The sequence below is a fragment of the Molossus molossus genome, unplaced genomic scaffold (assembly GCF_014108415.1).
Source record: "Molossus molossus isolate mMolMol1 unplaced genomic scaffold, mMolMol1.p scaffold_m16_p_27, whole genome shotgun sequence".
NCBI lineage: Eukaryota > Metazoa > Chordata > Mammalia > Chiroptera > Molossidae > Molossus > Molossus molossus.
Window position 1 is genome coordinate 781,444 of NW_023425363.1, and position 25,015 is coordinate 806,458.

General features: G+C 52.6%; 2 protein-coding genes, 1 long non-coding RNA gene and 3 other non-coding genes across 9 annotated transcripts in view; 5 read left to right on the top strand and 1 right to left on the bottom strand.

The window, feature by feature from the left end:
* The window catches only part of TRPV2 (transient receptor potential cation channel subfamily V member 2), a 31,660-nt gene extending 12,837 nt beyond the window's left edge, over window positions 1-18,823 (top strand). For 2 of the 4 annotated variants that reach the window (XM_036278359.1, XM_036278360.1), the window contains exons 3-16: window positions 2,865-3,092; window positions 5,150-5,283; window positions 6,504-6,797; window positions 7,263-7,561; window positions 9,013-9,186; window positions 9,557-9,712; window positions 10,266-10,361; window positions 11,124-11,194; window positions 11,697-11,862; window positions 13,973-14,039; window positions 14,145-14,482; window positions 15,701-15,828; window positions 16,689-16,768; window positions 18,558-18,823. In XM_036278359.1, coding sequence (XP_036134252.1) covers window positions 2,902-3,092; window positions 5,150-5,283; window positions 6,504-6,797; window positions 7,263-7,561; window positions 9,013-9,186; window positions 9,557-9,712; window positions 10,266-10,361; window positions 11,124-11,194; window positions 11,697-11,862; window positions 13,973-14,039; window positions 14,145-14,482; window positions 15,701-15,828; window positions 16,689-16,768; window positions 18,558-18,652 — 2,289 coding nt within the window. In that variant the 5' untranslated portion in view covers window positions 2,865-2,901 and the 3' untranslated portion in view covers window positions 18,653-18,823. Of the gene's footprint in view, window positions 1-829; window positions 1,090-2,864; window positions 3,093-5,149; window positions 5,284-6,503; window positions 6,798-7,262; window positions 7,562-9,012; window positions 9,187-9,556; window positions 9,713-10,265; window positions 10,362-11,123; window positions 11,195-11,696; window positions 11,863-13,972; window positions 14,040-14,144; window positions 14,483-15,700; window positions 15,829-16,688; window positions 16,769-18,557 lie in introns of those variants that run through there. The other 2 variants (XM_036278358.1, XM_036278361.1) reach the window with 2 other exon arrangements.
* Window positions 18,824-20,741: 1,918 nt separating this feature from the next.
* Window positions 20,742-24,566, top strand: LOC118641272. Its single transcript, XR_004961575.1, has 5 exons — window positions 20,742-21,104; window positions 21,358-21,410; window positions 21,826-21,891; window positions 22,206-22,283; window positions 22,514-24,566. It is a non-coding gene; the product is annotated as an uncharacterized LOC118641272 (long non-coding RNA).
* Window positions 21,211-21,281, top strand: LOC118641282. Its single transcript, XR_004961581.1, has one exon. It is a non-coding gene; the product is annotated as a small nucleolar RNA SNORD49 (small nucleolar RNA).
* On the top strand, window positions 21,679-21,746 carry LOC118641281. The gene has a single exon (XR_004961580.1). It is a non-coding gene; the product is annotated as a small nucleolar RNA SNORD49 (small nucleolar RNA).
* Window positions 22,373-22,445, top strand: LOC118641278. Its single transcript, XR_004961577.1, has one exon. It is a non-coding gene; the product is annotated as a small nucleolar RNA SNORD65 (small nucleolar RNA).
* Window positions 24,236-25,015, bottom strand: part of LRRC75A (leucine rich repeat containing 75A) — a 47,281-nt gene continuing 46,501 nt past the window's right edge. Inside the window, exon 4 of the mRNA XM_036278375.1 lies at window positions 24,236-24,776. Within this exon, the coding sequence (XP_036134268.1) occupies window positions 24,236-24,776 (541 nt within the window). The remainder of the gene's footprint in view (window positions 24,777-25,015) is intronic.

Genomic DNA, 25,015 nt, shown 5'->3' on the forward strand with positions numbered 1-25,015 from the left:
GACCAGGGCAGTCCAGATGGAAGCCTGGAGTCTTCTGTGCCCCTAGATAGGGGCCTGGGGGAGGCCCCAGGAGGTAGGAAGTCCCTTCACACTGTTAAGTGGGTGGATGGAGTGCATTCCTAGGGGCATGTGTTAGGCTGAGCTACTCCTCTTCCACTGCCCTCCCTCCCTCTCCTCTTTCCTGCCTCCCCTCTCCCACTCCTCTCCAGCTCCTCTCCAGCTTCTGGCTTCTCCCCTCCCCTCCCCTTCCTTTCCCCTCACCCCTTTCCCTCCCCTCCCCTCCCCTTCCTTTCCTCTCCCACTCTACAGCTTCTGGCTTCTCCCTTCTCCTTCCCTCCCAGCTCCTCACCCTCTCCTCCCCTCACCCTCTCCCCCCTCACCCTCTCCCCCCCCTCACCCTCTCCTCCCCTCACCCTCTCCCCCCTCACCCTCTCCTCCCCTCACCCTCTCCTCCCCTCACCCTCTCCTCCCCTCACCCTTTCCCCCCTCACCCTCTCCTCCCCTCACCCTCTCCTCCCCTCACCCTTTCCCCCCTCACCCTCTCCCCCCTCACCCTCTCCCTCTCCTCTCGACCATCCACAGCAGCTCTCTCTGTCGTGATGGGTCACCTAGTTTCCAGTCTGAGTCACATAGCTTTTAGGAGGCATGTGGTGAGGAAGGGGAGGGATAGATGTCAGAGTAGTCGAGGAAGACTCCCCCACCCATACCAGCTCCCGGCAGAGGTAAGGCCCCAGCACCCAGGGGCTGTCTCTGACAGCCCCCACCCCCATATATGGCCTCAGTGGCGAGGCAGCAGTGGTGGGGGTGGGGAGGCAGGGCGGGTCCTCCTGACAGCAGGGTGTGGCCAGTGGTCCAGATGGTCAGTCCCTGATGGCTAGCCTGTCCCGACAGGGGAATTGATCCCCACTCCCCACCACGCGGGCTGGCCGGGCGGGCTCCGGGTGCGGAACACGCAGAGACCACGGCCCACTAGCTGGAGCTCGGAGCAGCCTGGGGAGGTGCTGAGGCTCCGGGCTGTCAGCGCTCCGGGCCCCTCCCTGCTTCACTTCCTCTCGCCCCAGGCACTCACGCCCCAGCTCAGCCGTGCGGGTAAGTCGGGGGGCAGTTCCGGGGTCCCCGAGCCTGACCGTGAATGATTGGAGCGGGTTACCCGAGTAGGCTCCTTGCTTCCCGGTCGAGGCGGGGTCTGCGTGGGGCTCCTAGACTCTTCCCTCCCGGCCAGGGTGGGTGGGGCTGCGCGGGGCAGGGGCTGCGCGGGGCGGGAGCTGCGCGGGCCAGGGGCTGCGCTGACAGCTTTTGCTGTTGAGGTTTGGGAGGGTGGGCTGTGCGGCAGCCAGGGAGCAGAATGGGGTGGGGTGGGGACCTAGGCCAGGCTAAAGGGTGTCTGTCCCCAGAATGACACCCCAGGGTGGGCAGAAAGATGGTGCATCTAAATTGCATTTTGTGGCCGTCAGCCAGGTCCCAGCCTCCCTTGCTTCTGTGGGAAAGTTCTCCACCCAAATACCCCAGGGCTGTGGGAGCCTGAAGCTGGACGGAGTGGGCCCCCAGCCCTGCCACCATCTCACCCTCCCCACTTCCCACCCTTCTCTCCTCATTCCTGTGCTCTTGCGGCTCCCTGCCCCCACTCCTCCCACCCTGCTGTCTCCCCACCCATCCATCTCTGATTCTTGCTTTTCTTTCTGCTTCTTCCCACTGAGGAGCACAGGGACTTCCAACCCTGCCTCTCCCCGCTGTAGCTCTTGCAGTGGAGGCTGTGGTTTCGGTTCGCCTGGGAGGCTCAGTGGTGCTGTCAGCTGAGCTTCCAAGCCCGCGTGGGGCCTGCTGTCAGAGGGAGCTTGGGCAGCCGTGGAGGGGTCGCCCTCCGCACTCTGAGGCCCCAAGAGATCCGAAGGCACAGAGAGGTGGCATTCAATGCCTTCTGAGATGAGTCAACCCGAAAAGCATAGATGGCCCCCAAAGACTTTGAGAACTGAAGAGGAAGGCTGAGGTGGTTTTAGTCTGGGCTCTGCCAATAGCTAGTCACCTTGGGAAAGTCACTTCCCCTTTTTGAGTGTTAGTTGTTCTGGCAGCAAAACGAGGGCTTTGATACACCAGTGGTTTTCCAACGGTCTTCCCCCAGAGTGCCCCTTCTGTGGTGAAAGATTGAGTGACCTGTTCCCAGCCCACAACTGCACTTTTTTTTTAATCCTCACCCGAGGACATTTTTTGATATTTTGTTCAGATAGAGTGGGAGGGAGGGAGAGAGAGAGAGAGAAACAGCTGTGTGAAAGGGACACATCGAGTAGCTACCACCCACATGACCCAGCCAGGGCCAGGAACAAACTGTAACTGAGGTACATGCCCTTAGTGGGAAAGGAACCCAGGTCTCTCCAGGTCTCTCTAGGCCGCAGGCCAACCCTCTAACCGCTGAGCCAAACTGCCCAGGGCACAACTGCACTTTTATCTGTTGTGAATATCAACCTGTAGGCAAAATGTCTTGGTAAAGCAAGGTTGTGCTGTTGATGCAAATGTTTGTTACCCCCAGACCAGGGGCTGCGGCCTCTGGATGTCAGTAAGTCCTGGAGGGAAAGTCAGGGACAATCATAGCCCCTTCCTGTAAGACAGTCAGAGAGGCAAACCTGTTGGGTCCCTGTTCCTACCCTATTCCAGGACACTGTGCCATCCTCACAGCAGAACTCACCTTCCTCTCCTCACCCTGGCCTTCCTACTTCCTCTCAGCCCCAGCCCACCCCTGTTGGGCTGAGCTCCACACAGTGGGTGGGTCTAATAGTACTCAGCTTCTAAATCTCTTTCAGCAGCCCAAACCTCCTACCCCTACCTGGGCTGGGAGGAAGGAGGGGCCTCTGCCATCTCTGTCTCCACAGAGGTTCCGGCTAGACAGAGCAGCCTCCACCCTTCAGGATGACCTCGCCTTCCAGCCCCCCTGCTTTCAGGCTGGAGACATTTGATGGAGGCCAAGAGGATGTGGACAGAGGAAAGCTGGGCAGCGGGGATGTGCCGCCCCCCATGGAGTCACAGTTCCAGGCTGAGGACAAGAAGTTCTCCCCTCAGATCAAAGTGAACCTCAACTACCGAAAGAAAGCAGGTGCCAGGTGAGGCAGAAAATGGGGGTTCAGCCCAGGGGTCCCTCCCTTCCATCAGAGCACCAGGTGTGGATCCGGTGCCCCTTCCCCACAGCCTGTGGGTTCCTCAGTCTGGCTGTGATAGCTCCTGGGCCTGACAGGCTGCACTCTGCTCTGCTCTCTGGCATTGCTCCTTCCCAAACCTTCCCTGTTCTTGGCCTTCTGCCTTCCGAGGTCATGTTCTTCTTCTTCGGAACATACTCTTCCAGCTCCAGGTACTCCCCTGACCCATGCATCCCAGTTTATGCCTTGGCCCTCACTGCCATGGTCCCTGTGACAGATGGTAGCAGGATCCACACTCCAGTCCAAGAGAGAGTCAAGGGCATCTGAAGATGTCCCAGGAATTCCTGGGTTCTGCTCCAAGACTGAACATGTCAACCAAGGGGTGCAGACTTTTGGAAGTATGGACATTAGGCTTCTACCAGGAGTCATCTTCACTTTGATTCTCCTGTGATTTCTACCAATTCAGACTGTGTGAGCCCACTCTTGCCAGGAGTGACACTTCCAGCCCTGTGGGTATGTTGGTGGTGGTGGTGGTGGGGGGGGGGGTGTGCATCTGGTATCTCCACAGTGTGACATCTGATATACAAGGTCTGACCAGGAGAATCCACATGGTCCAGGTGGGACTCTGGCAGGCCCCTTCTTTCCTCCTATGACTCCCAGCCCAGAGCCCCCATACTGTTTGTGCTGGAGGACCACAGCCAGATTCGGACCAAGGCAGGAGAGGTTGTGTGTAAGGCTTTTGGGAGCTGAGCAGCGTGCCCAACAGGCAGAATGGGCTCCTTGATGCCTTGGTGTCTCAATCTGTGCCCTTGTGGGGCTTCCCTACCCAAAGACTGATGTCACCCTGAGAAAGGAAGTACTTTGTCTAAATAGATACTTCCCATGTCTGCACTCCCCACAGGGCTTCTTAGTCAGCTGCAGAGCCCTCTTGGTCACATTGTGGCTGCGTGGTCTGCTGGGCACATGATGGTGTATCTGGCCAGGCCAGGCAGATAGGCAGCTTCCGGTGTGGAGGAGGCAGGGCCTGGCCCCTTCAGTCAGTGGGTGTGGTTTAAAACAACTGATCCCAACTGTCATAGTTGCCAACCATTACTTGGTTGGCCAGCCCATTCAACAGGAGTTGTGAAGCTAGGACCTGAGGGTCCCCATAGTGTCAAATAGTTCCCTTTGTCTCTTCCTTCATATCTGCTGGTCATGGTGCCAGGAGCCCAGGGATGAGCTTGTCTCTGGATAGTGACATGCCCAGGAGGGGTACTCCTACCTCTTCCCTCTCAGCAGACCGCTGATAGATTCTGAAGAACTGTAAGGCCACTGTGGGGCCTTTCCCAGAAGCGTGGTTTCTCAGTGAAACTCCAGTGAGCATCTGGTAGGTACTGGGTCCATTTGTCTCTGAGAAACCTGTCTGCCCAGAGTCTCTCTGGGGTTAGGAGTCACAGTCTGGAGTTAGACAGGCCTCATGGGAGCTCCGGGTTTTGCATTGTGTGACTTTGGGGAAGTAACTTTATTTTCTTGTTTGTCTAAAAGAGAACGTAGTGATTCCTGACCCCGGGGCTGAAGTGCAGATACTACTTTATTAGTTGTCCATAAATGGTGTCTGAGAGGAGGAGAGGCTTTTCTTGATTCCTTTGACAAGACCAGCATGCACATAGCCCCTAACAGTCTATGGGCACCTCCTTTAGCCCTGTCTTGACCTGGACTCTAGCTCAGGCACCATGACAAGTTCCTCTGCTAAAATCCACCCTGTGCAACAGTGAGCCTGGAAAATGATAAGCACCCATGCTGGGAAATATCTGTGATGCCTGGAGCCACCAAGATGCCCTGGACAGCACCCCCATCCCCACTCCTGGGGCTCTGAGATCTTGAGGTCTCCTTGGTTTGTTCTAGGAGGCAGAGTCTCATGGGGCTCCTGGATCTATGGGGCATACAGTGCTCACAGGGCTTCCTGAACAGGTTCCCTGGGATGGGGAGTTTCCTGGGGCCCGTGGCTTTCTGTACAACACCAGTCACAAACCACATTCCTACAGCCAGCCGGACCCAAACCGCTTTGACCGCGACCGGCTCTTCAGTGTGGTTGCCCGGGGTGTGCCCAAGGATCTGGCTGGGCTGCCAGAGTACCTGCGCCGTACCAGCAAGTACCTCACCGACTCAGAATACACAGGTAAGCCTGCCCTTTGGCCAGAGACTCTCCTGCTAGCTGTGCTGAGATGCTGGCTGGGTGGGCCTGGGCCAGGGTCTGGAGACGAGGGGCAGGTGCTTTCTTTTCTTTTCTTTTTTTAAGGAGTGTTCTTAGCAGCCACTCCTCCTGCTGGAATGGCTGCAGGGGGCCTGCTGACAGAGCCAAGGACTCCTGCTTACCTCACCATCATGGCTGCGCCTGCACTTCCAACCCCCTCACTGGCTCCTGGCCAAAGAGACACCTGTGGGCATCCTCAATGATTACTCTCTCTTTCCCCCTCTCTTTCTTTCTTTTCTTCCTTTCATCCTTTCTTTCTTTCATCTTTTAAATAATAGCATTGTTAAGATATAATACACATATCACATACTTCACCCATGTCAGGGCATTCTTTGCTAAAATCTAAATGTCTTTATTGTTTGGGCTGACCAGGAAAATGGCATGTGCATGCTAGAAGATTCAAATGCTGATGAAATGTATAAAGCTGAGGGTAAAAAGTCTGTCATTCTGGACCCTTGTCAATGATTTGGGATACACCTTTTCAAAGTGGTTAAATATGGTAGGTGTATATCTGCATAAATGGGGTCACACCATATACACTAATTTGTAATGTGCTTTTCCCCTACTTACTGCATCTTGTAGCACTTTGCAGTATGTATACCTCCAACTTGGCCATTTTATAACTGCAGAGTTTTCTATTTTGTAGATTTAGCATAATTTCATTAATTTCTTACTGATGGTTGTTTAGGTTGTTTGTAGTTTTTGGCCTCAATATACTGTGTGCCAGGCCCTCTGTGTGCTCAGCATTTTGTATATAATTCCATTTGATCCTTACAATAACCCTGGAACATTCCCATTTTGCAGTGAGGAAAACTGAGCCTAAGAATGGCCAAGTGACTTGACTGAGGAGACAGAGCCATTAAGTGGGGAAGCCACTTAACAAACACTGCTCGAATGTTATCGCATAGACAACGTTGCACATATGACAGATTATGTCTTAGAACAATTTCTAGGGCAGAAGTGGTAGCCTCTGAAGCCTTAATACCCTACATCAGGGTTGTGCTTCCACCGGTCATGTGTGGCCATCTTTCTTTATCCTCCCAAACAGTACTTTGGAGCCTGGGCTCACTCTACAGGCTGGCAGGCAGCCCAGCTGCTCCAGGTTTAAGCACCCTCGTGGCCCTTTCCCTCCCCTTCTCCCACAGAGGGCTCCACAGGGAAGACATGCCTGATGAAGGCCCTGCTGAACCTTCAGGATGGAGCCAACGCCTGCATCCTGCCGCTGCTGCAGATCGACCGGGACTCTGGCAACCCCAGGCCCCTGGTCAATGCCCAGTGCACAGATGAGTACTACCAAGGCCACAGTGCCCTGCACATCGCCATCGAGAAGAGGAGCCTGCAGTGTGTGAAGCTTCTGGTGGAGAATGGCGCGGACGTGCATGCCCGGGCCTGTGGCCACTTCTTCCAGAAGAAAAGCCAAGGGACTTGTTTTTATTTTGGTGAGGAGTCTTTCTTGATTAAATTGAGGCATGGGGCAGGGGTGGAAGGGTGGGCTGTCATGGTTAATGGGTGGTAAAGCTGGCCCTTAAAACCAGTTCTGTCTAACCCTGAGGCCCATGCCTCTAACCACTAGGCTGCCTGCAGAAGCAGTTTGTCTTAAGAGATGTTTGTCCTTGTCTGGCCAAGGAGGCTTGCCACATACCCAAGCCTGGACCCTGGTGGTTGGCTCCTGTTCTGCTCCCTTAGATGGTAAAGAGTGTGTTGCCCTCGCCCTTATATCAGAACCGACATGGTGGCCTTTACCAGTGCTCACAGGAGAAGGCACAGCTGCCCTAAATGGGGCCGGGAACCCCAAGGCAGCACTCCGTCCTTTCCCAAGGGTGCCTGACCTGCCCAAGGAGTGTGAGGAGTAGGCAGGTGAAAGCTGGCAGGCCTGAGGCCCATGCTGCTTCCCTGGCCCCCAGGTGAGCTGCCCCTCTCTCTGGCGGCATGCACCAAGCAGTGGGATGTGGTGAACTACCTCCTGGAGAACCCACACCAGCCTGCCAGCCTGCAGGCTGCCGACTCACTGGGCAACACAGTCCTGCACGCGTTGGTGATGATTGCAGACAACTCAGCTGAGAATAGTGCGCTGGTGATCTCCATGTACGATGGGCTCCTCCAAGCTGGGGCCCGTCTCTGCCCCACGGTACAGCTTGAGAACATCCCCAATCTGCAGGGCCTCACGCCCCTGAAGCTGGCTGCCAAGGAGGGCAAAATGGAGGTGAGCTGCTGGTCCCCTTCCTCTTCCCACCTGTCCAGGAAGCAGCAGGTCTCATCCTGAGATTTATGCAGAAAAAGCCTGGGGTGGTGGTCTAGATCAGTGTTCTCCCCACTTTTCAACTGAACATTCCTATTAGGGAGAACATTTTCAGCATGCACCTCTAGTAGGTGTGTTTATTGATAAGCTATATCTGAACTACTGAACTAATATATTACATTATAAAACAGATTTTTTTCTATTTAATTTATTTTTAATTGAATTTATTGGGTGACATCGGTTAATAAAATTACGTAAGTTTCAATAAAACACAGGGATTTTATAAAAAATGTCATTTGGGTTTCTTGATTAGAAGACAATCTTTTCATATCCTTGCCTACTCTGCTATTAGGCTTGCTGTTAGGTTTTCTTTATCTTGATTGGTAAGGGTCCTTTATACTGAACATGTTAGCATTTTCTTTAACAGTTGCAAAATTTTCTCCCAGTTCACCATTAAACATTTTTATGGTATTTCGCTACATAGAATTGTTACATTTTTATCTATACAAGTTGCAATTATCCTTTTCTTCAGTTTCGTTACTGAATCCTTCTACAAGGTTATCTATAACCGTGTGTGTGTGCCCGCCCATGCTCCATGTCCATATTTTCATCCAGACTTTTGTGGTTTCATTTTTAATGCCTAAAACTTTGAAGTCATTTTGGCTTAAAGAGTAGACACGATTTAGCTCTTCTACACGGCTTGCCAGTTGTCTCACCTACTGCCGGGGCTCGTTTCATGGTTACATGACCACGTAGCTTACAAAGCCCCAAGAGCAGCACAGAACACAGGCATTTTAAAAGGCTAAGATAAAAATAAACATAAGTAGAACTATTGCTAATTTATTTCTGCCCTCCAAGGCTCCTGGGGTGTGGGAACCTCCTTTTGTTGTCTCGAGGCATGGTTGTGTGGCCACTGTGTGGCCTACAGAAGCTGCTCCTCAGTCTGGCTCTTCCTTTCTCCCATTTCTCATTTGTGAAACCAAGTTACTTCCTAACCTGTTCTGGCTAGTGACCTTGCCTGCTCTGTTGAAAGCCCTGGACTCTGACCGCCGAAGGGCACACACAGGTGTAGCTGATAGCCTCTGATCTCAACAGGTTTTAAGGAACCTGGGGTTCCCTCTACCATGTGAGGAGTCCGTGAAAGAGGCCAAGGGGCAGGAGTGGGGAAAAAGAAGCAGGCTAGCTGACTGGCCTGGGCATATGTGGGTGGGTGGGAATGTCTACACTGTGGCTGAGCATGTATGGATGTATGTAAGAGTATGTACACAAGGACCCATGTTTACAGAGCGTGTGCACGTGTCTGCTGCAGCTCTGCAGACAGTGGGCAGTTCTGCAGAGTACTGAGTATTTCCCAGACTCCCAGTCAGTGCTGGGAGGTGGCCAAGCAGGCCAGCCTCATGTGACCCGCCCTGCAGATTTTCAGACACATCCTGCAGCGAGAGTTCCCAGGACCATGCCAGTCCCTTTCCCGAAAGTTCACTGAGTGGTGCTACGGGCCTGTCCGGGTGTCACTATATGACCTGGCCTCTGTGGACAGCTGGGAGGAGAACTCCGTGCTGGAGATCATCGCCTTTCATTGCAGAAGCCCGGTGAGCTTGTCAGGGCAGGGTGTGCGTAGGGGCCGGCCAGGGCACTTCCCGCAGGGTCCGAAACTCAGCTGTCTGCTGGACCTCCCTTACCCTATTTTTGTGCAGTGGGGGTGTGGCTGCATGTCCTGACCCTGGCCATTGGGCCCACACCCGACTCGGAGATCATACCACTGAGGTGCTCATGTTGGCCAGCACCTGCTCTGGAATGGAAGGGGAGGCCCTCCGTCACTCCCCAGCCATGAGGGTGGTGTGGAGGCAGGAGGGGAGGGGTCACTCGGGGCTCCCCCTCAGCCCTTGCATTGAGCCCATATGAGTGGGTCCCCTGTGTGCACCTGCTGAACGTGCCCTGACTCTCACATTCCCACCCCAGCACCGACACCGAATGGTGGTTTTGGAGCCGCTGAACAAACTGCTGCAGGCGAAATGGGACCTGCTCATCCCCAGGTTCTTCTTCAACTTCCTGTGTTACTTAATCTACATGTTCGCCTTCACTGCTGTTGTCTACCACCAGCCTGCCCTGGAAAAGGCAAGGCTGGGGCCAGGGCAGGGGTACGGGGGTGGGGGCAGGGCATATCCTAGGGAGGCCCACCCATATCCTGCCAACACTAGTGCTGAGGCCCGACTGCTAGAGGGACACACTCCAGCTTTCACCCGGCTGGCGACAGTGCGCGTGCCGGCTCCGCAGGAATAACAGTGCGCGCCATGCGTGAGGAACTATTCTAAGTGATTGACAGGTATTATTTAATTCAGTTTCGCAGCAACCATCTGAGATGATGAACCACTGTCCCCAGTTTGCAGTTGAGGGAAGGGAGGCACAGAGAGGTTAGGCAACTCATCCAGGCTCACACAGGCTCTAAGTGGTGGAGACGGGGTCTGAACCCAGGTAGTCTGGCTTCTGATCCCACTCTCACAACTGCTCCATACGATAGACTGGAATCCAGGGGTCCTGTCCTGGGGTCCATGTTCCTGCTGCTGCTCCAAGTGACTTCTCCACAGCTCAGAATGGACCCTCAGCTCTGGCTCTCGGAGGGTGGGCGTTGGGAGGGGACCCTAGGGCCTACCTGAGTGTCTCTTCACAGGCCTCCCTCCCCATGAAAGTGACAGCTGGAAACTCCATGCTGCTGCTGGGCCACATCCTGCTCCTGCTCGGGGGACTCTACCTCCTCCTAGGCCAGGTGAGGGCTCCTCCCGCTCCCCCATCTCACGAGGCTCCCAGCTCACTCAGGAGCAAATCTGGAGCTCTGCTATGAGGAGCCTTGGAGAAGTGAACCAAGTACCTTCACTTACGGGAAACTGACAACCGATGCCACTCCAAACTGCCTCCGGGTAGTTGAAGGCCTCACCTACTGAGGCTGGTTACTCTCCCCACCATACTTTCTAGGGTGCCCATGGGGTAGAAAATGGCTCCTCTTATTCCTTGGCAGGAAATTGAACTGGAAGCCCCCGTCCCAGGTCCCTGGGCTGGGGCATTTCTCACTTGGACAACACAGAACATGGGAGCAGGCGAGGCTCAGCCCAACTCTCCCAGCAGGGCCTCTTCAGCTGAAAATGCTGCAAGCTTGCAGGAGACATGAGCCATGGCGCTGAGACTCTCTCAGAGGAGGTGGAACCTGGGCACCAAATCCAGTTAGCCGGAGTACAGGGTGGTCCCCGGCAGGCCAGGGAGAGGGAAGGCAAGGAGCTCTCCCCTTACCCTATGTAGTTCACCTGGACCCACACAGCACCAGGAGGCCCAGCATTGCCTCTATGTCTGTGGGTGGCTGCACTTTCTGCAAGCGGGATCCTAATCTTTCTTAGTTATCAGCAAAATTCATGAGCTTCTCTGAAAAGTCAAAAGAGGTTCCCCATGGCCAGAAGGCAGGAAGCAGACTCTGCAGCAGGGCTGTGCTCTGGCCCAGAGAGCAGCACATTCCACAGCTGGTCTTCCCTCCCCACAGCTGTGGTACTTCTGGAGGCGCCGTCTGTTCATCTGGATCTCCTTCGTGGACAGCTACTTTGAAATCCTCTTGTATGTGGGGCCTCACTCCTCCTCCTTCATCTCAGGCCTGGGAGAGGTGGTTGTGGCAGAGGGCACCAAGCAGACTTTAGAGGGGAGGACCCAGGGCTGGGAAGCTCCGGGGGTTGGGACCAGAGGGTAGGCCAAACTCATGAGTCCAGCTGTCCAACTTGGGGCTCTCTAAGCTCCCATCCTTACAGCTCATTTACTGAGCCCTCACTATGCACCAGTGAAGACTAAACTCTTTGTACATCTCTTCTCACTGAATCCTCCCCAATGCTCTGTGAGTCAGGTATGATTACTGTTACCCCATGTTCCAGGGGAGAGAGCTGAAGCCCACTGAGTAACTTGCTTGGAGTTCAGGCTCTGACTGGGTCTAGCCCGGACAGGTGGAGCACTTCTCATCCATCAGACTGCAGTGGGAGAGGTGGTGGTGGTCAGCATTGGCCAGTGGGGGCTAATGGGGTCTTGCCAAGTGGCCTGCAAGCTGACCCTGTCCTTGCCCCCCACACAGCCTGGTCCAGGCCCTGCTCACAGTGCTGTCTCAGGTGCTGTGCTTCCTGGCCATTGAATGGTACCTGCCTCTGCTTGTGTCCTCACTGGTACTAGGCTGGCTGAACCTGCTCTACTACACACGAGGCTTCCAGCACACAGGCATCTACAGCGTCATGATCCAGAAGGTGAGAGGCAGGGGTGGCCCGGCTGCAACCAGCCTGGGCAGGGCTGGACACCACACTCCAGTGGGACTGCTTTTGGCCTCAGCAGGCAGGTGACTTTTTCCACAGCTAACCTGGGTGGAGGAGAACATGAGTATGTGCATCATGTACCCAGACACGTGCTGAATGTGGGGGTGCACATACTTCCTCTCAGGGGTCTGCACTCTGCATATGTAAGTAAATACCACATGTGTGTTTCCAAGTGTCCACATGGGAGCACATGCATCCTTGCACACTGAAGGAGCAGGGACTGTGCACACAAGCTCACTGTGTGCCTGTGCTCGAGGACATCTGGGCATATGGATGTGTCTGCGTTTATTTATTTATTCAACAAATGTTTAGGAAGTACCTACTGTGGGCCAGGTCCTGTTCTAAGAGTTGGGAATATACTATTTTATTCACTAACAAAATAAGTCCTTGCTCTTTTGAAGCTCATGTTTTCATAAGGGACACTTAGTGAAGGCACTAAGAAAACAGATGTGAACATCACACACTGCTAATTTCTATCAAGGGAATACATAGGACAGTGTGATGGAGAATGATCAGGCAGAGGGCGCTTTATTTATTTAAATTTTTTTTCTTTATTGATTGAGAGAGGAAGGGAGAGGGAGAGAAAGATAGAAACATCGATGAGAGAGAACATCGATTGGCCACCTCCTGCAGGCCCCCCTGGGGATTTGGCCTACAACCTGGGCGTGTGCCCTGACCCGGAATCAAACCGGTGACCTCCTGGTACATGGGTTGATGCTCAACCGTTGAGCCACACTGGCCGGACCAGAGAGCACTTTAGATAGGGTGGTCTACAAGGCCTCTTTGAAGAGGTGACGACTGAGACCTGAAGAATGATTTGGCGTAGACTCAAGGAAGAAGCAGTCGAGACAAAGAGAACAGCAAAGAAAGGCCAGGAGTCAGAACAAGGTTGGAGAGCTTGAGACAGACTGAGGAGGCTGGGGAGAGTGAGGAAGACAAAGTTGGGGTGTGGGGTATTGCTGGCCATAGGGAGAGGTCTGGAGGCCTAGGAGGCTTTAACATTTTTTAAAATTGTGGTAAAATACACATAATAAAATTTACCATTCTAGTCATTTTTAAATGTACAATCCAGTGGCATTAAGCACATTCACATTGTTGTGCAACTGTCACCATCCTCATCGACAGAACTTTCATTATACCAAACAGACCCTCTGCCCCTATCTCCTTCCCCAAGCCCAAGGAAACCACCATTCTACTTTCTGTCTCTGTGAGTTTTACATGAGGTATTCTAGGCACCTCACGTAAATGGAATTATACAGCACTTGTCCTTTTGTCACTGGCTTATTTCATTCAGCATAGTGTTCTCAAGGCTCATCCATGTTGTGACATGTGTCAGAATTTCCTTCCTTTTTTTTTTTTTTAATCCTCACCCGAGGACATTTTTCCATTTTTTGTTCAGATAGAGTGGGAGGAAGAGAGAGAGAGAAACATCAATGTGAAAGGGACACATCGAGTGGTTGCCACCCTCATGACCTAACCAAGGCCGGGGACAAACTGCAACCGAGGTACATGCCCTTAGCGGGAACCAAACCCGGGTCTCTCTGGACCGCAGGCTGACACTGACCACTGAGCCAAACCGGCCAGGGCAGAATTTCCTTCATTTTTAAGACTGAATAGTATCCCATTATATGGACATACCAAATTGTGTTTATCCCTTCACCCATAAATGGACACTTGGGTTGCTTCCACCTTTTGGTATTATAAATAATGCTATGAACATTGGTGTGTACAAGTATCTATTTGAGTTCCTGTTTCTAGTTCTTTTGGGTATACACCCAGATGTGAAATTGCTGAATCATATGGTAACTCTGTTTACTTTTTTGAGCCTGGAGGGTTTTAAGCAGGAAAATTATATGATCTGATGTCGATTTTTAAAAGACCCATTGGCTCAATGTAGCTCTTCAGGGCCCTGTGTATGCGCATGTGCGTGTATGTGCGTGTGTGTGGTGTACATAGGAATCCATGCTCAAGGCTAAGGCAGGGGTCTGGGGTCATGCCTAGTGGCCCAGCCACCCACCCCATCTCCTGGGTTTGTGTGTTCTAGGTTATTCTGCGGGACCTGCTCCGCTTCCTTCTGGTCTACTTAATCTTCCTTTTCGGCTTTGCTGTAGGTAAAGGCTCCCCTCTGGCCCCTGCCCATCCCTTGCCTGTCCTGTAAACCCTCAAGCCTTCCTGCTGGTCTCCTCAGGCTGATGACCCCCTTTACACTCTTGCAGCCTTGGTGAGCCTGAGCCGAGAGGCCCGGGACCCCGGGGCCCCCAAAAGTTCGAATGCCACAGAAGCAGTGTGGTCTGGGGCAGGACAGGAGGACAAGGAGGGCAGCTCGGAGCCATACAGTGGCATCCTGGACGCCTCCTTGGAGCTCTTCAAGTTCACCATTGGCATGGGCGAGCTGGCCTTCCAGGACCAGCTGCGCTTCCGCGGGGTTGTGCTGCTGCTGCTGCTGGCCTATGTGCTGCTCACCTACATCCTGCTGCTCAACATGCTCATCGCCCTCATGAGCGAGACTGTCAACAGCGTCGCCACTGACAGCTGGAGCATCTGGAAGCTACAGGTGCCCCTGGGAAGCTCCCCTCCCCCTCCCCCAGTTCTGGGCCCAGTGAGGAGTGGGCAGGACCCAGCTGAGCTGGCCCCCTGCAGCTGATCTAGGGTCCTGGGTGACCTTGCCCTGATTAGGGTGTCCATCATCCATTACTTCCTTCAAAGGGTTGCTGTGAGAACCGAATAAGCTCATATATCTAAAGCCCTTAGAACAGTGCCGGGCACAAAATAGGTACTCGGTGTGTTAGTTACTATCATCATAATTATTATTGTTTAAAATATTTTTTTCTTCATTGATTTTAGAGAGAGAAACATTGATGAGAGAGCATCAATTGGCCGCCTCCTGCATGCTCCCCACTGGGGATCAGGTCCAAAACCTGGGCATGTGCCCTGACTGGGAATCCAACTGGTGACCTCTTGGTGCATGGGCTGACCCTCACCAGTGAGCCACACTGGCTGGCCTATCATCATAATTATTATTAAGTATTTCTTGAGTGCCTACTATGGGGCTGGGCAGTTTTAGGTTCTAAACGCACAGCAGAGAACAAGACCAAGTCTGCCCTTGTGTAGCTCCCACTCTGGGCTCATATGTTAAGTGGGGTTCGTTTAGTGGGTGAGGCAGGCAGTCTATGCAATGTTGGGCTGGCTCGGCTTGGGGTAGTTGGGGGACTAGAGGTCCCTGAAGCTGGGGGATATGACACCCACCCACAGTAGAGGAAGCAAAAGCTGCTCCTTGACCTGGGAAGGGTTGGGGTAGGTCTGGGTAGTTTGTGTAGGGACAGCCTTGACCAGGAGGCTGGACTGTGTTGCCAGTTCACTGTTGACCTTGGGTAAGCCCTTGTCTTCTCTGAGACATCGTGTCCTCACCTGCAAAGGCCTGTCCCCACTAACTTGTGTACCAGTGGGCAGGCACATGTGTGAAGTAGAGCAAATGAACTTCTGCACATGGTGGTGTGAAATTCTGGGAACTGTAATGATTCAATAGCAAGTAATTAAGTAACTGCTGAGCACTCGTTACATGCTGACTTCCCCAAAACCACCAGGTACATTATCCTCAGTGCGTAAGTAAGGAAATAGTTTCAGAGGGATTGAGGGCCTAACACCACACAGGTGATCACACACTGGGGCTGGATTCCAATCTGCATGCCTAGTGGCATTGCTTAAGGCAATTACTGTAAAGTGCATAGTGCATCTTCTTGGCTGCTTTGTCTGATGTGTTCTTTGTTCTCAGAAAGCCATCTCTGTCCTGGAGATGGAAAATGGCTACTGGTGGTGCAGGAGGAAGAAGCAGCGGGCAGGTCTGCTGCTGACAGTTGGCACTAGGCCAGATGGTAGCCCCGATGAGCGCTGGTGCTTCAGGTGAGTGATGGGCAGGGGAGGGCAGCAGGTGAAGGCCAGCCTCACTCTTCTGAAAGCCAGGGGACAGGACCTAGGGCTGCTGGGGAAGACAGGGCATATGAGTGCCAAGGGACTCAGCTGCCCAGGGCAGGAGGTCAGGGATGTGGATCTCACAGGCCTGGGGCTGCCACTGCCTGGCGCTCTGTCTGGCCATCTGCCTGTCCCTATGGCTTAAACTGAAGGTCCTGCCTTCATCTTGACCTACCCTGTCTGGAATCGGGTACAGTTAAGAGGCCAAGAATCCAGAGGGACCCTCAGGCTACAGCACTGGTCTGACCTGCTCTCCCAGCTCCCCCACTTGACAGCAGCTACAACCCTTCCTCGGAAAACAAAGTCTTCCATGCTGTGGAAGGCCCAGGCACTGAGAGAGGAAACTTGGTGATAGAGGCATAGCCAGAAACACACTTTCATGAGAAAATAGTTACGCAAGGAGAAGGGAGAGTCTCAGGCATGTTGAGTAGCCACACAGATGCCCCAGAATCTGGGAACACAAAGGCACACCTGATCTAAACCCTTCTTTGGATGCTCAGGGAGCACAGATTTCTGTGAATAGTCTCAAGGGACAGATGCCTGTTCCTCCTCGTGGGCACCTGGCTCAGACAGCAGTAGGCTGGTAGCTGCAAAGGCAGGGGTCAGAGGGAATGGTGGGTGCTCCAGTGTCCTGTGGAGAGGGGCAGAGAAGCCCCATCCTCCTTGTAGTCCCTGAATCCACTGGAATGTCGGCTCAGTCCACTCACTCAGGGGCCAGAGGCCCCCTCCTGGGGCAAAGCAGACTGCATCATTGGCATCCAGCAGCCTCAGAGCTGCTCTGTCTTCCTCAGGGTGGAGGAAGTGAACTGGGCTGCCTGGGAGCAGACGCTGCCTACTGTTTGTGAGGAGCCATCAGGGCCCCGTGTCCCTGGTGAGTAGCTGTGGTGAGAGACTGTGTGTGTGTGTGTGTGTGTGTGTGTGTGTGTGTGTGTGTGTGTGTATGCGCGCATGTGCGGGCTTGGCCACACAGCCATAGAGAGTCTGGGGTAGGACCTCTACTGTGGCCACTCCCCAGCTACACTCATTTAAATAAATTGCCCCCTTAAAGTGGTGCTCCCTCCCTCCTGACCTTTCCACCCCCGCACCTCTCTCTTAGCTGGCCTGGGAAAACCTCTGAGGCTGTCCGTGCCTTTGCCAGCCCAGCCTTCACTCCGTTCTCACCTCCCCTCTCTTCATACCCATGCCCTCCTCCTGGCAGGTTCCAATCCATTACATGCTTTGCCCATTCAAGTGCCAGGCCTGGGCTGAGCCTGGAGACCCAGCAGGGGAATGAGTTAGGAAGGCCCCCTACCCAGCCCATAGCTTCGTTGGCATCTGTCTGAGCCTGCACTGGCCCTGTCCTGGTCAGCCTTCTGACCCGAGCACCCAGCTTTCCCCTACTATGTAAGCCCCTAGCCTCTTCCCACCTCCAGCCCCCATCCCTCTGAGAAGCCACTTCCTAGGCCCGGCCCACCTCTCATGGCCTGCATCCTCACCGTCATCCTCTCCGTTCTAGTGTGGTGAGAGCCCCTCCTGCCCCCGCCCTGCTGCTTCCCACCAAGGGTGACTCCTTCCTCTCACCCAGAGGTCTGTTCCAGGAATTTGCTCTCTCCACAGCACACCCTTTCTGGAATCTTCAGTAGCTCTTCCCTCATTTTCCATTAGCACTCCTCCTCTCCTTTCTCATTCTCTTTCAAACAGACTCCACTTGCTTGTGCCTCTGGTCCCAACCCCTCCCACAATACTCCCCTTCATCACCTATGACTCATCTGGCCTCCTGCTCCAAAGCTGACAGGTTTCCCAAGGTCCTGGGTCCCTGGCCAAGGCCCTCACAAACCCATAGGTTTCCTTCCCATCCTCTCTTTGCCCTTAATTCCAAGCCTTGCTGCGCCATCACTTCACTGCCAGGATTCTAAAAGTCAACTTGCTCCTCATCTTGGCCCAAGCATTCCACACCCCAATCCCACACCTCACTGCCTACTGGGGCCTCCAACTGGACATCCCAAACAGGAATAGCCTTGGGACTATCCTACCAGCTAACATGTAACTCCACCCACTCCTCACCCAGGTGGGAGGCCTTGAGGGTTTCTTGCTCCCCAGCCACCCCCATCTGGTGCTGAGTGTCCTTGAGACCCCATAGGCAGCCTCTCTTTCTCTCCAGGTTTATCCCCCTCCTATTCCTCTACATAGACAAAAACTACACACTACACAATGCCTCCCGCTGCCTGGAAGGCCACACTCTTCAGCATGAAGGCCAAGGACCAAAGCTGTCATCCAACCCATTCTCCACACCTCCCTCCACATGACAGCCAATCCATCTATAGTGCTCCTTGTTCTTTGTTTTCCTTGGCTCTTATCTCTGCTGGGTGCGCTGTTCCTGCTCTGGGTGTCCAAATCTGCCCCCTCCTTATGGGCTGGGTCCCCTCTCTCCTGTGAACTCTGAGTACCTGTCACCTCCAGAGACTTTAAGCTCCTGGGAGGAGGCCCGCCACTGGCACATGGCAGGGGTTCAGGAAGTGCTTGTGGAAGGAGGGAGGCAGGGAAAGGGATTACTGGGGACTTCAGGATCCCCTGATGTCCACAGGGCATGATGTAAGTTTCATGGTTGTGGCTTCCTAGCACCTGCCTTCTGGGCACACACACCAGGGGCCAAGTCACAGTGCTCTTAATCCCATCTACAGGCACCTCGAAGAACCCTGCCCTGGCCTCCCAACCAGGGGAGGACAGTGCCTTGGAGGAAGACCATCTGCCCCTCCAGCTCCTAGAGTCTCGCTGATGAGCTGGAGGCAGAAGGAGGCCTGAAGGACAGAGTCAGGGAATCTTTCCAGCCCCACCTGCTGGCTCTGGGGCTCTATGGAACTTTGGTGGCAAATATAAATAAATATTTTCTCATGACTAACTCTCCTGGAAACATTTGGGCAAATTACTGGGTCCTTAGGCTGGTCAACATCTGCATGACTCTGTGAGCACAAGCCTGTGTCTGGGGCTGGGCTGCTCCCACCCTCACCTGGGCACAGGAAACCCTTACCTGCTGCCCCCCAGCCTTGAAATGTTCTCTTCCTGGGTGCAGGGAGCTGGCCAAGGTGGCTCTGTTATAACAGATGTGTGGTGGTGGACATGGGCAAGCACAACCACCTCTCCTCTTTCTCCCACAGCCTCCAGACACCCCTTAAAGCCACCTCCAAGATGTCTGTCAAAGCCTTTCAGCTCCTTGGCTTAGTTTAGACTTGGAATTATTGCTTTCTCTCCCCACTGGGCTGCCTGCTTAGTTTATACCCCTGTAAGCTGTTCTCTGCAGGGCAGCAAGAGGGGACTTCCTAAGACACAAGAGAAACATAGTATCTCTGTGCTCTGAAGGCTTGAGGCTCCCCATATACACAGGATGCACTAGCTGGCATCCCCAGCCCTCTGTGGTTTTGCCCAAGCATTTCCAGACACCTCTTTTCCCATATCCCTGCTGTCCACCATGTTCTCATTAGCACTTTCACTGAATTATTCATGCAGGCTGATGGACCTCATGTGTGTCTGACCCTTTGACTCAGCTCTCACTGGAAGTGAAGCCAGAAAAGTCAGGCTTTGTGCTGCCTGTCACTACCAGAACCAATCAGTAGAGACAAGGGTTGAATCTTTATGAGTGCTTTATTCAGATGGCCACCGATCTGAGAAGACAGCGGGTTATGTACCCTAAAAAGACCACCTTAAACCTCATCTCAAGCCAACCCTTTCTATAACGAAAAGAACAGTGTAGGTAAAGGGTTTGGAATTCAGGGGAAAAGGTTAATCAGATAAAAGCTGCAGTCCGGTGACTTTCCGAGCATCCCTTCATTTACTCACCGGCTATTTGTTATCTGCATCCTGTGTGGAGGACATTCTCTCCCTGGAGCACAAGGGCTCAGATACCATCTTGAGCGCAAATTGCTTGGGTCTCCTTAGGGCAGGTCGTCATACATTCCAGTCCCTGGAACAATAGCTTTCTACATGCATTAATTACCAAACCTATAAACTATATGTCTAAAGCTAATTTTTTTTAACTTCTTAAGTTCCCTATCAGTACCCCCTCTCCCTTCAATAAGATATTACACTTGTTTCTAAGACCAGCTCAAGAGGTGATGTCTCACTACATATAGCCTTTCCAATTTACTCCAGTCAAAATGAATTGCTGTCCATTGGGGTAATGTGTGTTTATGCAATGTGTATGCACGATTGCCTATTTTTGAATGGGAAAGAATGACCTGAGCATGTTCATATGCTAAAAGAAAAACATTCGCACCGAGTCAGAGGTTTCCATTGCTGCTGAGGAGGCACAGGACGGAGAAGTCCCGGGAAATCAGGTAAGGAGAAGGGGAGGGAGATTGCTCGCTCCGCAGAGGTCTTTCTAAAGAGAGGAGAGCTATCAGCACACACCGGTTAAAAGGCTCCGTTGATGTTCTGAAATAGTTGTAGGAACAGGGCCACTGGCAACGATTCTGAGAATCAGGAGCAACTACTATTTGTGAATGCTCGCCGCGCGCCGTGCCAAGGCTCTGCAGGGTTTCAAGTGCATTACTTCCTGTAATTTTTAGAACAACCTAGTGTGAGGCCGCTTTTTCCATTTCCCAGATGAGCACAAGGAATCTCACACAGCAGTAATTTGCTCGAAGTCTCGCAGCTACGCTGGGGCAGGAAGCGAACCTCCTCCCAGCTATCGCGCGGCAGCTCCGGCGCAGGCGCCCTGGAACTCGCCGCGCGCCTGTGGCCCAGAATTCCCGAGACCATGGAAGAGACCATAGTCCTATAGGAGGGGGGAGTCCTTGGTTGTGCTGAGCCTGTATTGTAAAATGAGGTGGAAGTTCCCGTGAGTCTTTGCCGCTATCACCCTCCCTTCTTGAAGAGTGGGACGTCCCAACTTCTTAAGGGCCTGGAACGCGGCAAGCACTACCTTTTCACCATGGCCTGTGGTTGAGGTGGTTTGAGTTTGCAGCTGGAGCTAGTAGCTGGTGACAAGGGCAAATGAGCTAGTGCCTTTCTAATTTTTGGAATATGTTTTCGGGAAGCTTAACTGGAGGCGGCAGCGCCCACGCGGGCTTTGGGGCAGGCGCTGTGGCCGGGTGTTGGAGGCTGGCAGGGCCACGCCACGCTGCCGAGGTCGCGTGGCTGGACGCGCGTGCTTCTGCCACAGGCCCGTCGCCCTCCCCAGAGCCTGAGCTCCCCGAAGACCGGGACCCCTCTCCCTGGACTCGCCGTTGGGGGTGAGCAAATCCCGAGAGAACTGGGTAAAAGTGCGGGGTCTTCCTGCACCCAAGGGCGCTACACGTGGGTGGTTTGTAATGGGACCATGAAGAAGACCTGAGCGACTGCCCTGATGATACTAATATTAGGAAGTGCCGTCAGATGCGATAACTGACGATTTTCATGCTTATCTGACCGCAGTCGCCGAAACTTCGATTTAGTTGCATATAACTACTCAGAATCTGCCCTAAATGCATGTCCATCTTTTTGCAGATGGCAGACCCCCTGAAGAGGACCGAAGACGGGAGAAGCATCCCACCCTAAGGGTAAGACCTACTCTAGGTAGGGCTTAACGTGGAACTTAGATACCTTAAGTGCACTGAATTGCCTAATGTACAGTTGTGATTTTTACGTGTTTATTTTGCACTACTTAGTTGCAATGGCTAGGAGATGGCTGTCCCTAACCTGAGTTGTTTAAATCGCAGCTTTATGCATAAACGTACTCCACTAAAACTTTTCGTGGCTGTTGAAGTCATCATTAATTTAATTCCATGTAATGTCTGGAGCAGTGCTGGGAGTGGTGAGGAGCTTGACTGCTCTGATGAAATCACTAATAGGAAGTGCCGTCAGAAGCGATAACTGACGATAATTCCTGGCTGACTGCAGTCAAGTCCTCGGATTGCTGGTGCCCAGTAGTTAAGTTGGTCTGAACTGTGATCCTTAATTTCTATATTCACCCAGGCTGCAATTGAATGAAGGACTGGCAAGGGCTGAGGACTGCAGTGAGGAGCATTGGTCTGCCATGAGGTAAGCTTTGGTCTGTGGTGAGGTTAGTGGTTGAGTATGCTTAGCTGTAAGTTGAATTGGGGCAGTGCAGAGCAAACCCAGGAGTTCCTTTTTAGTTTATGGCTGTATAATCCTGAGCAAATTGCCTTTTTGCTCCATGATGTGGTTTTCCTCATTCTAAAACGGTTCGTGATGTTTAAAATACTGACTAAATGGCGGTTACAATACCCAAGAAGCCAATTAGGACTAAGTTCTTAAGGACTCTTGTAGTTAAGGCTATTATGATCAGAACTGCATCTGCTTACTGTCTATGGGTACTTTGTTCATCGCCCCAGGTTTTGAGTGCTGAAGAATGGTGATCAGCAGTGCAGTTCGAAGCTGGTGATGGTGGCAGCAGCTCACCCTGGGAAGAGGTAGGGTTTCACCTGGACAGTGATTACCCCTATGGTAGAAAGAATGAGCAGCTAGTTTTGTTTAAATTAACTTGCATCAAAAGGATATCAAATGATGAAATCACCCAAAATAGCTGGAATTACCGGCAGATTGTGCAGTGGTGAACCTACGGTTTTCTGAAGATATCCTATGCTGTGAATAACTGTTGTTTGGGAGTAGAAAGCGTGACTGATACTTAGTTTCTTTACAGACTATTTTTCCAGAGGATGGTCAGTCATGCTGCAGCAGGAGAATTTGAAATCCCAAGGACCAGTGGTCACCATCCATTTGGACTCCGAAAACCTAGTCTGCAATATTTGGTATAGAAAGTCTCACCTTGTACTAAGAATCAGAGAGGACCAATGATAGACAGATGGATTTGGCAACCTTTTTGTAGGACAAACACTTTGGTGTCATTAAATTCATGAATTTTCTAGTATTGTCCCTTGCTCAAAAGGAGCGTCTGCATATTTTAGTATTGTATTTGTTATGTTGGGCAAGGGTCCTAGTTCTTTAAGCTGGAAACTTCTTCCTGAAATTAACATCCATGCAATTACCATAAACTAACATTGTAATAAAGGATGATCTTTGGTACTGGTTTTTAAAATGTGTATTTGAAGAAAGTTAAATTTGATCACTGCTGTCAAATATTAGCAGTCCATGTGCTTAAGCACTCGTCAACTTCCTTATGGTCTAAGCTGTTTTCTTTAGACTTTGAGGGTAAAAATCCCAGAGCATTTAAGGCTTCATCCATACACTTGAGTCCAGTCCCTAGTTCCTCTGGGCTCTGTCCTTTGCCTGGCCTTCCTCTAGTAACTCCTAAAGTTGTACACTATGCCAGACTCTTAGCTTAGCCCCCATCTTGCTGCCTTCCTGTGTTGTAATTTTGCCTACTTGGCATGAGGCTAGTCCGTTCTGAAGGCCTGAGGAGGTAAATCAGCTTCAGGCATCTGGAATGATTTTCTCTGGCTCAAGATTGGTTCACTATATTTGGAAGGGATATTTTAAAACTGGTAGCCTAGGGTAAGGGTGGGTGAAAACCTTTGCTTTTGGGAACCTTCAGTTTTCTTCCTTTTAGCTGTCTTTGGGACATCAGATCTGCCAGGAGTTCAAAGAAGTGCTTTTAACATTCTGGTCCTGGGTGTTTAACAAGAGCTTCCATAATAGGATTTGGAATGTGCTCACAATGTCAAGGATTACTTCAGGGACTCATGGTACTTTATGGGAAAAGGGTTCTTGCCAGCAACTCTAGAACAATTCATGTTAAAGTCTGGTAGTCTTTTTGGTAGGGGGCATGGGGATTACGGTAAAGGGTTTCTCAGTGGGCCTTTCCATGCACATCTGCCCCAGACACCCTAGGATGCTCTACATTGAAGGGTAGTTGCTGGTTCTATGGGCAGGCCTCTGGAATCCAGTTTGAGGGCTGAGACTGGAGGTCAGTTACAAGGAGCCCAGGGGTCCACAAGGAGACAAGGCTCCCAGTCCACCCTCCACTCGAGTTAGGGTACTAAGATGCCAACCTGCTTTGAGCAGGGTCACATACATTTGGCTGGAATTTGCTGCCCCCAAGTAGAACAAATGCGATGTAGAATTGGAAAGTCCTGGGTTGGATATGGGGCCTCAACTACATTTCTTTTCTTGGGGAGAGTTCTTAACATACCACTCCGGTTAAGCTTGTGGCATCCCCACCCATAAGTCTGGGGAGGCTGAGGGCAGATTCTTTTGAACTGGGGATGACTTAGCCAAATGATGATGGAGATTGACAAGGGGTAAAATGGAGGACCAATGAGAAGTATTACCCCTTTCCCAGATTCTATCATCTGGCTTCCCATGGGTGGGGCCGCCTAGGCCTGAGCACCCTGGTAGGAGCCATTAGTCTGCCTCATCTATCCTACCCCACAAGGACTACCTTGGTGAGGCCCCCACTTCTTTGTCACGTCTGAGCTGGACCTGCAGTCTCCCTGCCCTCGTGGTCTTTGACAGGGTCCAGAAGGTCCCCTCCAGGGTCCTCCTGGCCCACTATTCCATCCCGGAATTCCTCTCCATAGCCTGGGCCCTCGCCCAGCTCCAAAATAGTGGGTAGGTGGCCCTGCTTTGGGGAGCGTTTACGCAGGCTGAGCAGGAAGGGCTGGGGCAAAGAGAAGATGTCCACATTGTTGCCAAGGTCAATCCACGTGACACTGGGGAACTTGCTGGGGTCCTTAAGGGTGTCCGTGAGGTCACGCAGTAGGGCTCGGGTCAGCCGGTTGCCATTGAGGGCCAGTGTGGTGAGCCGGGGCAGGGTGCTGAGTGCTGGCAGCAGCTGCAGGACCATGTCATCTGTGAGACCTGTGAAGCCCAGCTCCACACTGTCCACCTGCTCCCCACAGCGCTGCAGATAGCTGCTCACCCTCTCCAGGTCACGGGAGGTCAGCGGGATGCCCGACAGGTCTACTGTGTTGTCCAGAGGGCTTCCAGCCAGGACAGCCTTGAGGCTGAAAGGAAGAGGGACAAGCAAGGTAAGGGGAGCAGGGCTTTTGTCCTAATGCAGCAGTGATACCACCACAGTACCAGTCTGCTACAAGGATGGGAGGAAACGGACCCCTAGTCAGTCCCCTGGCACTGTCCCACACCTCAGGCTGGCTGGGCTCATCTGGATAGACCCTGAAGGACCACAAGGGGAAAGCCTAGGTGTTTCTGCAGTGACTAAGGGTGCATTCTAGGGCCACAATGC